Source organism: Pezoporus flaviventris, unplaced genomic scaffold (assembly GCF_033815535.1).
Source record: "Pezoporus flaviventris isolate CSIRO_AGI_PZ_B2104156 unplaced genomic scaffold, CSIRO_AGI_Pfla_v1 ptg000097l, whole genome shotgun sequence".
NCBI lineage: Eukaryota > Metazoa > Chordata > Aves > Psittaciformes > Psittacidae > Pezoporus > Pezoporus flaviventris.
In genome coordinates this window covers 4,497,968-4,515,575 of record NW_026892645.1, presented here as the reverse complement: position 1 = coordinate 4,515,575, position 17,608 = coordinate 4,497,968, and the positions used below count along the sequence as shown (strand labels likewise).

Here is a 17,608-nt window from a genome sequence, read left to right as displayed (position 1 = left end):
AAGAGAGAAAAAAGTCCATCAAGAGAACCCCAATATGTTTACTGTGTCCCCAGGAAGCTGGAAAATTTCACAATCAAGTGTGTAAATGTTCTAAAAAAGGGTCCTGAATATTTTATGAATATTTGTCATAAAACAGAAATAATAACCACTGTGCAGAGCTATTAGAATTAATATTTATGCTGCCCGCCATGAAATATTCATGGGGACGGAGAAAGGGGGGCCCGTAAGACAAGAATTAATTTACATTGGGCTTGGTTTACCCGCTGGCTTGATGTTTAAAGACGGGTTGACAAGCCTCCATATGAATCCGTCAGTCACTTGCAGCAGTAGGTGGGGTGAAGGCAGGGGGAGGCGGGGGGAAACGGGTCCAAGCTGCTGACAGCACACAGATTGAGTTTCTGACAGCCCTTAAAAAATCTAAACGGCCCCCCACCTTTTTTTCCTTCTTCCATTGCCCAAGGCGCTCTGTACTGCCACCGTTCATCCGATCTCCCCTTCCATCTGCTGAAATTAAGGAATTAATGAGCGCTATACACTTTACAGCGGGCCCCAGGAATGTTTACTGGTGATTAAATTATAATGCAGCCAAGCTGTATAATTCATGAACCAATTAAAGGAAGTGTTAGTTGATTTGATGGGATGAGGACGTACAAAAAGCATTTAACTAATAGGGAACCGTGGGCTGCCGGTCGCTTTGGCTTTCTCGGATTACGCGGCTAATTGCTCTGCTTTATAGGGCTGTCACAGATAGCCATACATATTTCATTGTTCTCAAATACTTCAATTGTTTGCTTTCGTGTTGCTGCTGTAATATGTAGAAGCTCAGCCAAACTTCAGTGTAGTTAAAGCACTACTCTGCAAAAGCAGGTTGCTTTGGGAGGAGGGAGGAATGAGAGGGGCAGGAGGAGAAGGCTGGCTGACAAAGGAGTAACTTAAAGCCTCAGAGTTAAATGTCACTCAGCAATTACATGATTAAAAGGTGCAACATATGATAGTCTTTTGTTTTACAACTTTTTGGACACTAATATTCTATGCTGACTTCACTGAAGAGAAAATATTGGCGTGCTAAGCTGCATTTCTTTTTTAATACTGTGGAGCAAAAGAAGGTGGAGAGGGAAGTAGATTTAAAAAACTTCATCAGGGAGGAGCTAGATTGCTGCGGTTATCAAGAATAACACATCGTGGTTTAACTTCCATGGATCGATATTCTAAAATACATGAGAGATGAAGGAGGTTGATTTCCCATTGGGAGAATGCTCCGTGTCTAATTCTGAGAGCTGCTGAGTTGTGCTAGCTACTCGTGCCAACAACTTCAGTTTATTACACAAGGAATGGGGGAATTTACCATTTCTGCTGTTTTGAAAAGTACTCCCCTCAGCTGACAGGCCACAGGATTTTATGAAATGGATTCTCTTGCTTTGAACAGGCCTATCAGTCAAGTTACTTCTGTCCTCACACGTTGTTCTAGCAATGAAATCCCCAACCCATATACAGAAGTACACATATTGCTGCAGGAATTAGGTGCTATCAGATAAACATCACAAACATGTGCATTAATTTGTGGTTAGACCCTGAAATCTACTGAATAAAGAACAAGCCGGTAAATACACTGTTTCTGCAGCTCAGTGGACTGCAAACTTCTGTGGGTCTCTAATGAGGTATACTGCCACCCACCTGAGGAGCACCATGGTAAATCTTCACCTCCTGTCTAATTTAGAGCTTTACATTTCAAAGTGTTGTACAAACACCAACTGAATGACTTTCAAGATATCCTATTATGTAAAGCTCATAATCTGGTTCATCCCTTTCCTTACAACCACTCCCTCCAGGATTTGGCTTTGGAAAGCAGTCCCTGTGGAGTGCCCCCACTGATGCTCCGGTGGGCTTCTGCTCTACTGCACGGAGCATGAAATCCCCTCGCCAAATCTGCCCACACCAGTGAAGCCAAGAGGGGATGTTGGCCTGCCGGAAGCAAAACTCTGTGCAAAACCACACCAGTTTTAAGAAAGGTCGTGTTAGGCAGGGACAGCCAACAGCTGGGGATAAGGATTGCTCTTCAAAACATGCCAGGTTCACTTTGACAGTCCAGTTATGAATCATCTCCCAGCCAAGCGCCACAACACTAAGAAAATCCATCCCTGCTCTCCTGTTGGAATTGTTCTGTTTTGTATAAAGAATTACATAAAACCAGAAAAGCAGAATATCTCTGTAGTTCGATGCAGGTGTTCATGAGGGAAGCGAGACGCATTCAGTGAATACTTGCTTTATTCTACAAAGCAGAGCAAGCCTAAGAAGCCCCAGAAAGGAGGTGAACATTCCACCTCCTATGGCAATGCTCAGATTAGCAGGCTAGGGTTTGTCCAGGTGGAGAGATAGGTGGGAAATTAAAAGAAAAATGATTTCTTGTATAGGTTGACCCTGATGTTAAAAAGATAGTATGCCAAGAAAAAAAATATATAACTCCCTTTATTCATAGCTAGTATATATTGTTAGTTTGTACCTAGCTTCTGGGTTAAGTAATGCAAAACTTTGGCTTAAGACGTTAGTTTAATAGGTAGTCTCCAAAATAAGGGATAATGACACCAGTTACACGGCAGGAAAACCTGTCATTAACCCACAGTGTGGTTGAGTAAAATGGAAATTGGATTGCCTGTTCTAGAAAATAGAAAGGTTAAGTTGTCTGGGAGATAAAGTTGATCCTCAGCCCACCTAAGTGGGCAGTGCCTGGGATCTGAAATATGACTAGCCAGATAATCACCTGGTCACTTAACACACACAGTTGAAAGCCAACATGTGATCTTGGTAGGCTTTGAATTATACCATTCTTGGATTAAAGACATCTGCAATTTGGTAAAAACCATTAAATATGCCTGGGATAACAACAAAAAGTGCGTATGTTTGTGTAAACAAACTAAATAACCTCACACACTGGTCCCAGAATCAGTGAGCTGCACCAATGTGGGCCTTACATGGGGAAAAAGCAGAGGTGGGACTCAGACCCAGGAACCACTTTCTGCCAATGATTGCAAACAAGGAAATGTCAGAACTTTCCAATGTCAAGATATCAAAGGCACTGCAGGAAGTATTTTCTTCCTTGCCTTTTAAGTGCCCTGGATATAATCAATCACACAAAAAAAACCCACTCCTATATTTTGGCTCAATGTGGAAAGGGCTATTTGCATTTCAATATGTTCAACTTATACTGCCAATAAAAACATGGAATCATGAAGAAGAGATCAGGCCACTGGAGTGAAAAACAAGAGATGACACCCTGCAGACCTTTCAGATAAAACAACTCCTTGTAACATTTCTGTTGACGTCCCAGTATTTCTGAATGATTGGGTTTTCAAATGAGATCAGTCAGCATGCAAATGAGGCAACAGGATCAAGACATCTCCCATAGCTGATTGGATAGAGAAATTATCAAAAGACCCTTTTTTCATATCAAATTTCCATCACAAAAGGTCAAACTTTCAACTCCCATTACTTTTGCTAACTGCATTTCACTGTGCCTGCCAGCTCATTGCTGCTGCTGTTTCCAGAGGAAAAAAGAGAAGTAACAAATGATTACATCCTCCCCCGCATCTGTCACACAGGATGGACAAACATTTTCTAATCTTATACTATTTTTTCTCTACAGCCCTCAAAATCCTCGCAGCCAAAACATCACTTCTAACCTAATTGGCTATTCCCAGGTTGTTTTTATTTTTCTTATAGGCTTCTTTCTTATTTTCTAGCCTACAGACAGACAAGGGCATCAGCTCTGTTGCCAGAATGTTTTGTTCTACAGTTTGGCTATTTAAAATACTTTTTGATGTGTGCTTTTATATATTTCCTTGTGTTGTCTGGCTGTAGTGATGCCTAAATACTCACACAATGGATGTTCCAGAAAAACAAGAGACAAAGAAAGAGCATCATTTCCCCTGAAATCCTCACATAGCTGTATTTTCTCCTGCAGTCCATCCCTGACAACAAACATTGCTTGGCCTTCTGTAGATTTTGATCCATTCTTCTGGTGAACATCTGATCATGGCCTGAGACTCCAAGGCTTTGCCCTGCCTGCTCAAAACACTGAACTCGCGCAAATTCAGACGACTTACACCCTTGTGTCCAAGCAGAGGAGCAGCACAGCACTCCAAGGTCTCATCCACTGCTTTTCTAGGTTTAAAGCTGAATTTTGGAGCAGCAGAGATAGCAAGTGGGGCTAAGATGAATACAGGACTCAATGTATTTGTTGCTACTCCACCCATAAAAATTCTCTCTCAACATTCTTATCATTGCAACATATATAACCCATCAGATTAGTACCTAGAGATTTCTACTCTCCTGATTTTCTCTGTTGTTCTTATTAGTCAACAACTAAATGTTTCACAAAGCCATTTCCTACAGAAATATTTATGTTCCCAAATGTTTATTGCCCCCTCTATCATGATCAAGCTTTTATGAGCACTCTATACAGAACTCTGAATTAAAGACATAATTTCTGACCTATCAGATCTTGGCTTGACGCTGTGTTTGTCTGTTTTATACAGCAAGGCATTGTAGTGAACTACAGAATACCTTACAGAAAAACTAATTTATACAGTAAAGATATTTCCATCCAACATCGTGTGCGTTGGTGATTACAGAAAGTTAATGAGGACCAGGAGGATGTAGGGTTTAGATTCCAGCAAAGGCATTTATTCATTGTGCTAGATTTTCTGAACAACCTTTTTAGGTAATTCCTACAGAGCTGTGGACATTGGGCTCTGTACCGAGCCAGACACAGCCTAGGTACAGAGCCAACAGAACTAGAAGGAGATGGAGGATGATCCTTGTAAGTGCTACACAAATGCATCTCCCTTGCTTGCTCCACATCACACGGGTATCTGCAGCTGCACAGAGTAATTCACTCTGCAGTGCACTCTCTATTTCTGCTGGTGGCTGTGAGCCATAACCAGTAAACAGACCACACTGTTAGCTGACTCCAGGATTACTCCTTCATCTTTGTTTTTTCATTTTTCTTCTCCTTCTGACCAAAAGTGCCTGTGGCAACTTGTGAATGTCTGTACGTACTCAGTAAACTAAACTTTTGGCCTCTTTATCATATCAGATCAAGGCAAAGTTGAGCTCCATTGTACTCAACAAATGCCAGTCATAGAACGCAGGAAGACTGTGCAGGTAAGTTCTCCAGTGGCAAAATAATGGTGATTGTATTTTGTCTATAGGTCTTTACTCTTCACAAATTTATTACTATTGAAACACTAATCTTCAGGCCACCTAAATGGATAAAAAGTCATTCTCTGAAAGGTTAACATTTGTAGTATTCTCTTTTTTTTCCTGGGACAGGTTTGGTCAAAAGATGTCCAGGATGAACTGGGGATCTCAGTCACCGGATAATGTTCCCATGATTTAATAATGGGCTCTTCAATGTAGCTGAAAAAACTCTAAGAAGATCTGTGAACTGGAAGCTGTATTTGACATTCAGAACTGAGAAGTGGGCTTCCAACAATGAGTAACTGCATAGCAAGTGAGCCTTGGATTGACTGCACAGACAACTTCTAAACAGAGTGGGGATTTTATTTCATCTAAAAGGTACTATAGTTCAAACAAGACTCTGAATCTGTTGTGAATTACAATGGGTTTGGAATTAACCAAATTAACCAGACAGAACCTGACAGCTAATCAAAAATAAAAAGATGGATTTTTATTCTTAGAACTGTTTCAGATAAAAAAGATTCCTGTTCCTTAAGATGCCTAACAACTTTGCATGTCTGTTTGTACTCAGAAATAAATTGAAGGTAGGGGCACTCAACCTTCACTTGCAGTTTGTACACATGAGGAAAATGTGAAAAGCTGACTGTTTATAGTTTTTTTCTCCCTGATACAACATAGAATCCTCCCTAAGATCTGAATGGGAAAAAACCTGTTTACAAAAATCCAGTCCTCTGGTTCTTCCAAGGGCAAAACTTCCAGGTTACATAACAATGCAGGATTTTCAGACCATGCTATTCATACAGGCACACAAATCCACTGGCACAGAGCTGCTTCGTGCACCGTGTGAGAATTGGGCATATTCACAAATATCAGACCTTCACAGCATGTTTTTACAAGGGCAGGGAGGAACCAGAACAGGTTTTTGTGTAGGCTTCCAGTAAAGGGCTTACACTGCCATTAACATCAATCAGCCCCAAATATCAGCAGTGATATAGCATCTTTCATTAAAACAATACTGCCGCTTCTTTCAGAAGAGCTGCCACTTGCCATTTCTTTTAGGTAATCAGATAGCTGTTAATTAATAAACCTGTCAGGTGAATCGTCCTGCTCCGGTCATCATTATCCATTCTGTAACAGAATCCTGCTATCATCACTGCTATCCACCCCATAGCTTCCAGCTCAATTAACTTAATGCTATGCAAATGAGAGGCTCTCCTCATCATTAGCTTATAGACCACAAATGTTAATAACATAATTGGGCCTTCAACAGGGTAATTAGACACAATTTCTTCCATTAGTCTTACAAGGCTAATTATTGTTGATAGGAGAGAGGGGATGAGTCCCAGTGCTGCATGCAAAGAGGGGCAGCTGGTTAAAGCAAATATAGACAAAACATCAACAAGGTAAAACAACAGTTGAGATCTATAGCAGGGTCAGGTAGGGGTAAGGGAAGGACTGTGGCATGATGAGAAACTTAGGAACCACCTGAGAAATTCTGTACAAGTCAGGAACTAAAACCAAATATCCAGCCTGAATCTGGACCCCCCCTTACACTTTGCAGTAAATCAACATGATGCTTAAGAAATCAGAGGAAGCCACTCAAGATTTTGCAGACAGGACAATGTGGAAACTGCACTGAACAAACTTCCTAGGTTTGTAATGCAAATACACAGCTACAGAAGAGACCTTAAGAATTGCATCTGGTCTTACATCTCCCCTGTCATTACACCCAAGCTTCTCTCCTGCCATCAGTGGTTTTGCTGTGTTTTGTTGGATTTTTCTGAGTAACAGCTACTTGCTTTAATAATTACAGAATTGGAATATAAGGAATTCTTTAATAATCACAATGCAAAATGCATTTCAGCAGTTTATTCACAGTTAATAAAAGGCTGGATTCAGTATAATGGAGTGGCAGTAACAGTTTTAGCAAAAGAAAATAAATGGCAGAAAGTTTCCAAACTGAGATTATAATTTGAATGGTGCAATGAAAGGTAAGGGCTTGCTGCTGCACCAGTTAATCCTATGCAGTCTCCTCCATGGAGGTTAGAAATGTACAACTGGAAAGAGACTTCTGTGAAGGAACTGTACTTTTAAAAGGAGAAAGTGAACTTTACAGAAATATGGCAAGTTCACCACATACTTTGCTTTGACAGTTCAGTGTTTTACTGCAAACACTGCTAAGAAAAATACGGCAATCTGAAGAGCCCCCAGGACTCAAGGGGTTGAGAAACCAGATGATTTCTTTATTTTGTTCCTATTTTCTTTAACGTTGAGGCACATTCAGAGCCAGTACAAATCCTTCGATTTCACTAGAAGTATCTGAGGAGGAACTGCTCTTTCTATATACTTAGCCTGAAAATCAGCTTAAATTATGTTCACAAAGTAGCAGCATTTTCTAGCAGGTTAAATAAAACAATCATTTTGTAAGTGGCTGCACCTTGATCTTGGGTCAGTTATATGAAAAGAAGAATAGAATTAGAAACCGTGCATTTGTCAGACAGAAGGGATCATTCCTACATCTTTCCCACAGAATAAGCTATGACAATTTTCAGTTCTGCTCTTTAAATTGCCCTGTACTTGCAATACTTACTAGAAAATTCTGAGCAAATATCTTGTTCCAAGGCAAACAGCAGTAAATCCACTGATGTTTTAATGAAGATTACACTTTCTAATCCTCATGGTAATGACAAACTAGTCTCCATTCAATATGCAATATTACTTGACAGTTTTAATCACCCAAGCCGTATTATATTTGCTACAGACTGATGCACTTGTCTTCCCAGATCTTCAGCTTGGAGAATCTAAGCAAAAGAAGCATAATGCCTGTTCTGCCTGTGGTTTTCAGTATGGGCCAATTTTGCCACACACGCTAGCTCTGAGTAATGGCTTACTCAGGGAATAGTCTCAGGCCCAAAGAGACTACTAAATCAGAGCATGGCTGGCACAATCTTAAGTTTTAATTCCAGAATTCCTGAATTTTAGTAATGATGGAGTTCAAAGGTAATGTGCATTTGTAATGTAGTTTCTCAGTATCAGACAGCAATTGCAGTAACAGGCTTCCATAAATTCAGTTTTAACCGGTACAGATGTAATGGTGACACTTTCCACTACACCAGGTTGCTTCAATCACCATGCAGCCTGACCTTGAACACTGCCAGGGATGGGGCAGCCACAGCTTCCCTGGGCAACCTGTGCCAGTACCTCACCACCCTCACAGGGAAGAGCTTCTGCCTAAGAGCTCATCTCAATCTCCCCTCTTTCAGCTTAAAGCCATTCCCCTTGTCCTATCTCTACATGCCCTTGTAAAAGTCCCTCTCCAGATTCCTTGTAGGCCTCCTTAAGGTATTGGAAGGCTGCTATAAGTTCTCCCCAGAGCCTTCTCTTCTCTAGGCTGAACCACCCCAACTCTCTCAGCCTGAATGTTATCCTGGATGTTATCTACTGTTCTTACAGAGTTTTCTCTCTCTCCAGTTAGGTATTGAGTTCAGGCAGTCTTGATACCAGTGGCATCTTCTGAGAAAAATGGTTTCAATCTATAGGTGATAGCAGTCTTCACATCTCCTAATATCTCCTCATTTGTGAGAGAGAGCTACTGCAGAAAAACAACCCTCTTTTCAGCAGCAAAAAGAATGGCAGGATTTTGCATGTGGCTTTGGGTGCTTAAAATACAAAAATAAAAATATTGACTTAGAAGTAGAAGCTTTTCTCCTTTCTCTTCCTGGAGACTTAGGAAGCTTATTGAAATCAGAGACCTCCTTAATTGCTGTATCCAGGATTTCACCACACAAACTCCATCAAAAGGAGCTTGTATGAGGTAACTTCTAAAAATAATACCTGCCTCCCACAGCTGATGCCAAATATACCTTCTATTCATGTTGGAACAGAATAAACTTGTGAGAGCAAATGCAGCATCCTACTGAAAGCCAATGGAAGAATTTTAAATCTGAGTTTGAGGTTTTGCTATTGTTGGCTCAAGATGCACATTAAGCCCTTTCCCCAGGATAGAAAGGTTCCTATGGTACTGATACAGGACAGGTAGAATGTACAGAAGTGATAAGTTTTTACTGTAATCATCCAGTCTGCTTAAGGAGCTGCTTCCATCAGTTTTGTGTAGGGCAAGAGCCTGTGTGTGTGCAGCTTTTGCACTGCCTGTGGAGAATTAGTTGTCACTATTAAGTAGCCCATGGGTGTGACTGCTTAACAGAGCCTTCATGCCAGAGCAATTACACCTTTCTATGCACAGCTGTTACACATAAGGTAACTGGAGCTTCCCTGATATATTTTGCCCATTACAGACTGCTCAGCAATGCCTTTTGCAACAGAGGCAGACCATGAAACAAAGATAATGGACTTAATTAAAATCTTGTCAATGAACAGGGTAAGTCTCAAAACACTTGCATGGAGAGCTAACACAATGGCTGAAATGTTGTAGCTTGAAAAAGGCTACACGGGTATCAATTATGGGTTAAACTGGTTCTACTCACTCAGTGAAGCTGATGGATCACTCACCAATCCAGGTGAGAGGAAGATTCATTAAGTTTGCCCAGTAAACACAATCTGTAATGGATTTTGTTTGGGAAGAAAAACTTTGTGATGAAGACTTCATCACCTAAACCACACTTTCCAAAATACATTTCTGTTTCATAAATCCAGCACTGACCTCAAGAAGATCCTGCCCCTTTAGTTTCCAGTGTCTCGGCCCTTAGTTTTTACCAAACCAGTCACTCTGCCTTTGAACATGCCAGGGAGGACAAAAAGACTATCTGAGATGGGAGAATTGATATCCAAAGTGCTAATAAAAAGGCAACCAATTAGCATGAGTGAAGACAATAGTCAGTAAACCAGCAACTATATAATGGCTCTGGTAAGAGTGAGCTGCTTTCTAATCAGAAGAGACAAAAAATGAGAATGACTGAAACAGAATTCATCTGCCTATTATTTTTACTACACTTTCTATAAATTAAGCAAAATCCTACATGAGGCACTTGGACTTTTCCTACTGTTTCTCTCCCTCCCTGGTGCAGGCAAATTTAATTCTACTGATTTAGTACCTTGATTACCATATTATTTTTCTAGTGTTTTGTTTTTTTTTTCTCCCTGAAAACGAGGAGAAAATAAGATATAATTATAGTATTTCTTCTTTGTTCCTCATCAGATTTTTGTATGCCACCAATTAAAACCACATCTATTATAAATACACAATATCCATCGTTTAAATTAGGCCAAAGTTTTAAAAATGCCCTGTAAGATTTTCCCATGTCAGAATAATTCAATCACTATTATGTTTCCTTGATGCAACTATTTTGGGACTTAGCTTGTTCCTTGATAGGATTTTAATTAAGTCATTTACATTTAATTTCCAAATATGTAGCTGTTACAGGAGGCAGCAAGGAAATGAACAGCCAAAAAGAAACCTGAAGAGAGCCAATCTTTAACAAAAATATTTCTGATATAAAAATGAATCTGAGGAATACATATTCAGTGATAAGTATTCCAGTCCATGTCTGGTAAACTCTCATATAATGGCAGCATGGTAGGGTCACAGGGGTTCTATTAGCTCAATTAATGAGGAGTAAGATAAGGCTAACACCTAGCTCTTCAAACGGCTAAAAAATAGAGCTGATAGTAATGGAGTTATTAACCTTCGCCAGCCATTGAATTTTGCTGCTGATTCAAACTCCATTTCCTAGTTCAGGCCTCCATTAATAGGCTGTTTATTATCCCTAATCCACATTGGGATCAGCTGCAGAAATACGAAAGCCCCATGTAAAGACCAACTAGTTAAAATAAAAATATTCTTTTCCATTCTGATTTTTCCCTTTTCAACGTATTCACAGATTCTACCTTAGAAATTAGGAGCTTCGTTATCCTGTACTGTTTGAATACAGGTTCTTAGCAGTGCGATAAAAAAGAAGCTTTAAATATATTATGTAAAAAGATGACATAATCAGGGATACAGCCACACCATTTTGAAGACCAAATAAAACACTGCTGGAAAACTTGCACCAGAGAAGCAAGTGCTGTTTATTTTCTCTACGGGGAAAGAGAAAACTATAATATTGGAAAAATGGATATTTGAGATATTATAGATGTATTGTTTGATCAATCCTCAAGTTCATCCCTCCCCTGCCCAGCTTTGTCTGTCCACTTGTATTGTTTGTAGATTCAACTGTAATATAATTAGTCAATACTGAAATATAAATCAATTGACCCTGGATTCAGATCAGATGGAAAAAAACAAAGGAAATGATGGAATAGGGGAACTGAGAATCCCAGGACACACTTAGCAGCAGAGCCCATCAGCACAGATGCTTTATCAGCTTGAGGAGAACTCTAACATGAACCAGGCTACAACTTTAACTACAGAGATCTTGAGTTAAAGGGTTTTTAGGCTACTCACTGAGTCTGTACACACTCAGTTGAGATTTGTGACACTTTGTGATTTTTCAATACGTTTTCAATGAAAGCAACACTGTATTCATAGAATCATAGAATAGTTAGGGTTGGAAAGGACCTTAAGATCATCCAGTTCCAACCCCCTTGCCATGGGCAGGAACACCTTATGCTAAATCATATCACCCAAGGCCTCGTCCAACCTGGTCTTGAACACTGCCAGGAATGGAGCATTCACAACCTCCCTGGGCAACCCATTCCAGTGCCTCACTGCCCTAACAGGAAAGAATTTCCTTCTTATATCCAATCTAAACTTCCCCTGTTTAAGTTTTAACCCGTTACCCCTTGTCCTATCACTACAGTCCCTAATGAAGAGTCCCTCTCCAGCACCCCTATAGGCCCACTTCAGATACTGGAAGGCTGCTATGAGGTCTCCACGCAGCCTTCTCTTCTCCAGGCTGAACAGCCCCAACTTCCTCAGCCCGTCTTCATACGGGAGGTGCTCCAGTCCCCTGATCATCCCCGTGGCCCTTCTCTGGACTTGTTCCAACAGTTCCATGTCCTTTCTCTGTTGAGGACACCAGAACTGCACACAATGCTCCAGGTAAGGTCTCACAAGAGCAGAGTAGAGGGGCAGGATCACCTCCTTCGACCTGCTGGTCACGCTCCTTTTGATGCAGCCCAGGATACGGTTGCTTTCTGGGCTGCAAGCGCACACTGCCTGTTCATGTTCATTTTCTCATCAACCAACACCCCCAAGTCCTTCTCCGCAGGGCTGCTCTGAATCTCTTCTCTGCCCAACCTGTAGCTGTGCCTGGGATTGCTCTGACCCAGGTGTGGGACCTTGCACTTGTCATGGTTAAACTTCATAAGGTTGGCATCAGCCCACCTCACAAGCGTGTCGAGGTCCCTCTGGATGGCATTCCTTCCCTTCAGGGTATCAATCGAACCACACAGCTTGGTGTCATCGGCAAACTTGCTGAGGGCGCACTCAATCCCACTGTCCATGTCAGTGATGAAGATGTTGAACAAGACCGGTCCCAACACCGATCCCTGAGGGGCACCACTCATTACTGGTCTCCAGCCAGACATTGAGCCATTGACCGCAACTCTTTGCATGCAGCCATCCAGCCAGTTCTTTATCCACCGAGTGGTCCATCCATCAAATTGATGTCCCTCCAATTTAGAGACAAGGATGTCGTGTGGGACAGTGTCGAACGCTTTACACATGTCCAGGTAGATGACATCAACTGCTCTACCCCTGTCCATCAGTTCTGTAGCCCCATCATAGAAGGCCACCAAATTGGTCAGGCAGGATTTCCCCTTAGTGAAGCCATGCTGGCTGTCACCAAGCACCTTGTTGATTTTCATGTGCCTTAGCATGCCTTCCAGGAGAATCTGCTCCAAGATGTTGCCAGGCACAGAGGTGAGACTGACTGCTCTGTAATTCCCTGGGTCATCCATTTTCCCCTTCTTGAAAATGGGGGTTATATTTCCCTTTTTCCAGTCATCGGGAACTTCACCTGACTGCCATGATTTTTCAAATATGATGGCCAGCAGCTTCGCACTTCATTTGCCAGCTCCTTCAGGACCCGTGGATGGATCTCATCAGGACCCATGGACTTGTGCACATTCAGATTTTTAAGATGGTCTCGAACCACTTCCTCTCCTACAGTGGGCACAAGGTCTTCATTCTCACAGTCCCTGCATCTGCCTTCCAAGACTTGGGTGGTTTGGTCAGAGCCTTTGCCAGTGAAGACCGAGGCAAAGAAGTCATTCAGAACCTCAGCCTTCTCCAAATCCTGTGTAGCCAGTTCTCCTGAGAGGGCCTACATTCTCCCTAGTCTGTTTTTTTATTTGCTATGTACCTGTAGAATCCCTTCCTGTTATCTTTAATACCTCCAGCTAAGTTTAATTCTAACTGGGCCTTAGCTTTCCTAACCTGGTCCCTAGCTTCCTGGACAACATCCCTGTACTCTTCCCATGCCACCTGTCCTTGCTTCCACTTATTATAAGCCTCTTTTTTCATTTGAATTTTCCTCAGCAGCTCCTTATCCATCCAAGGAGGTCTCCTGGCCCTCCTGCTGCATTTCCTTCTGGTTGGGATGCAACACTCCTGAGCTTGTAGCAGGTGATCCTTGAATATCAACCAATAGTCTTGGGCCCCTCTGCCCTCTAGGGCTGTATCCCATGGAACCTTCCTAAGCAGGTTCCTGAAGAGGCCAAAGTCTGCTCTTTTGAAGTCCAGGGCAGTGAGCTTGCTGCACGCTCTTCTCACTGTCCTGAAGTTCTCAAATTCGAGCATCTCATGATCGCTGCATCCAAGGCTGCCCTGGAGAGTCACATTTCCAACGAGCCCTTCCCTGTTGGTGAGCACGAGGTCAAGCATGGCACCTCTCCTTGTCGGCTCCTCTATTACTTGCAGAAGGAAGTTGTCTTCCACACAATTGAGGAACCTCCTGGATTGCTTGTGCCAGGCCGTACCGTCCTTCCAACAGATGTCAGGGTGGTTGAAGTCACCCATGAGAACAAGGGCCTGTGAGCGTGAGGCTTTTCCTATCTGCCTATGGAGTGCTTCATCCGCAGGCTCTCCTTGATCAGGCGGTCTGTAACAGATCCCCACAGTAATGTCTCCCATAGCTATATTCCCTTTAACCCTGACCCACAGACTCTCTGTGGACTGCTCACCTGTCCCCAGACACAGTTCCATACTCTCCAGTCTATCCCTAACATAAAGGGCAACTCCCCCTCCCCGCCTGCCAGGCCTGTCTTTCCTAAAGAGCCTGTAACCTTCCATTCCAACACTCCAGTCATAGGAGCCATCCCACCATGTTTCTGTGATGCCTATTATATCATACCCCAGTAGACATGCACACATCTCTAATTCCTCTTGTTTGTTCTTCAATAGTCTACACACACGAGATATTCCAACAAATATCACAGTATCATCCAACAGATTATCAGCAATTAGGAGTAATGGAGTTAAGATAAAACTAAAAAAAGGTTATGCTAACATATATACATCCAGTGTTACCCTCAAAACTGAATGAAGTTCTGGCTGTCCCATCAAATCAAAAGAATTTAGAGAAGGTAGAGAACAGGGAGACAGTATGATCAGAATAGTGAAATGACTTTTAGGAAAACAAAGGATAAACAGACCCAAGTTCTTTGCCTGGGAAAGAGATGACTGAACAGTCATACACAAGCAGCTTATAAAATCAGGAGTGCTAGGAGACATGAACAGGGAATGCTTATACCTGTTTCTCAGTAGAAGAAAGGAACCCAGAAAAAACACTGTGAAGTTTTTTCATGTGACAGTCAGTGAAAAAGTGAAACTCCTTTCCATATGATATACGGTGGAGGCCAAAAGGACAGTGTTGAAAAAGAGACTGTAAAGTCAAGCAAAATGGGCTATTAGACAGTTGTCCAGACGACCCTCTAAGCTCAGGGAGTTCTTAAACTACTGATTGCCTTCAACTGGCCTGGAACCAACACACAGCTGGTCAAAAACTAGCTAAAGCTAACGACAAGAGATATTGAACAGATGATACTGCTGCTGCGGAGTCTTATTTTAACTGTAAGTTTGGGAGAGAGCAGAAGGGGTAAGAAATATTTTGGTAGATACCAAATAGAGCTTTTCAGCATATTAGAACTATCTATGGTTTTACTATGTATTTCTTATTGTTGCTCAAGCATCGACAATTAAAAACTAAAATACCTATTCACATGCATTTGGATGTGGAACTGAATTCAGTCCTTTGCATTAGTAGTTCCGAGCTTCAGATGCCAACCTGTAATTAGATTTGGATTCCCACTTACCATAGGCACTAAGTGGTTAATGGTGCTCTTTTACCAGATAGCTGAGAGTCCACTAATAGATTCAGCTTCTTATTTGCCCTAAAGGCTGCCACAGTTCAATGTGATTAGGATCCTGTCCACTTAAGCAGTAACTGCTTCATAGGGAGGAACATAGAAAGCAATACATGTCTTCTCTGAGTACAGAAAGAGCAGTCTTTTAGTCGACAGGTTTTGTCCGATAAGGCAGGTTTTCCTGCATCAGGCTGTAAGCAAACCTTTGCTCTACTGCAAACTCTAATTTAAAGAAACCCCTGTACCTTACTTTTTCAGTGGAAAAATGAATTATTTTCCTTTTTGTTCCAGGGTAGTTCTTTGGGTGCAGTGGCTGATGCTGTATGAGTTTTTTTATTATTACATTTTAACAAACTTTATAGCCCATTTTGTTTGTTTTCAAATAACTTTATTTTCCTTCTTTTCTACCATCAATTACTAGGTTTGTTTTTCTTTCCATAAGATGGAGGAGTCAGGAGACTGATCCTGCTCAATGCTGTATAATTTAGTATTATGTGTACTAGCTTTATGAGGTGGGAGTCAGATAAAACATAGTATTTGAACACTAACCATTTATTAGCTCTAAGGAATAGATTTGTGACTTGACAAGCAGACAATAACTCTGGGTTCTGATCAGCCAAAGAGGTCTACTTTGAGTTCAAAACACAGAGTAACATACTCTTTCACAAATAATTTTGTTTACTGATGTGACTAGATTTTAATAATAAACTTGATATATATGTAAATTTATTTTAATCTAATTTCATCAACAGAGCCCTCCTAAAAATGAGACTTTGTAGATTGCTCTGTGTCTGATTTATAGATTTCTGCATCCTATTCCCAGATTGATTTCAAGGCTATAATTCTATCAGGTTTTTCTCCTGATGTCAGAAACACCACCTCTGCAGATAGTGTTTTATAACTAGCATCACAACTGAAACTGAATTACTGCCCTGCTATCCTATGCTGCAATATGTCCTTTTGTTTATAATCACCCTCTCTCCCTTATATACCTACTACTTCAGTTGCCTGGAAAATACCAGCTCCAAAATCAATCAGATAGCATGATGTCTATTTTTGTCCCTTACTTCAACCCCTGTAGAAAATTGGAGGGGCCAAATTCTTAACTCATATGGGTATGCAGAGCTCTTTAAAGAAAATGGAAGCTGAGCAACCGGCTCAGTGCCTGATTTCCACACATACAATTTTATGAGTTGTTCTTCTTCACTTGATGAGGTCTTGATCCTGTAAAGGAGCACCTGGCACTCAAATATTTGAGTATTCACAGTGCTCTCAGATACATGTTTAGGGACTCAGGACCTACCTTCTGAATGCACATGAGGAATAATCCATGGGAAATGTTACTTAACTGCTAAGTAACATTTCAAGATTCCTTTTCCCTTTTTTCATTAAATGGATCCTTGCTTAAGGTATGTACCATCTTACTTTTAATAAAGCAAGCCACTGCTGTTTTCACATACTTTCACATACTTGATACCATGACTTCTGCTAACTCCCTCCCTTTTCACTCTCCTCTCTTCTCTCTCCAACTCAGTCTTACCCTTTCACATCTTTCCACTATGCCCTCTATAGAGGAGGGGACTGAGGGCAGCCACACAAAAGACACAGGAAGAGTAACTTTGCCAATTTAAAGGCTTACGTGGGTAATACACCTTTTCCACTATGAGTTTTCAAGTAAGAATAACATCCTGGAAGCATAAAAGTCTACAGATTTCCAGTGTGTGCCTCTGGAATGGCCACTATGTCAGCCAGCGGTATGGACTGAACCAGGAACCATTGGGAGGGGAATGGAAAAGCCTGTCAGTTTTGATGAGTACACCAGCATCTCAAAACCTCACCGCCTTTGGACCAGTTGTAAAGAGTAACCCTATTTTATTTGCCTGACAGTCACAACAGTTCTCTTTTGATGCTCATTTCTCTTGTATTACATTTCTGAACACTTCATTATAGCTCAAATAAAATATAATTCTCATGTTGTTTTTAATTATTTCACAAAACCCAAATGTCTCATAATGAGCTTCTCACAATACTAATATATTTCTATGACATTATGCCAACGCTAAAGAAAGAAGATGTAGATCCCCCTCCTGCTGCAAATAAAATACACCTTCTGATATAATCCAAATTTTAATCCATTTCTTATGCTTTG

General features: G+C 41.3%; 1 protein-coding gene across 3 annotated transcripts in view; it reads right to left on the bottom strand.

Moving 5' to 3' along the window:
• Window positions 1-17,608, bottom strand: part of AK8 (adenylate kinase 8) — a 68,112-nt gene that overhangs the window by 9,752 nt on the left and 40,752 nt on the right. For 2 of the 3 annotated variants that reach the window (XM_061476786.1, XM_061476785.1), the window contains exon 12: window positions 434-504. The exons of the other annotated variant lie outside the window; for it this stretch is intronic. In XM_061476786.1, the coding sequence (XP_061332770.1) occupies window positions 434-504 (71 nt within the window). The remainder of the gene's footprint in view (window positions 1-433; window positions 505-17,608) is intronic. 3 annotated transcript variants of the gene reach the window in all.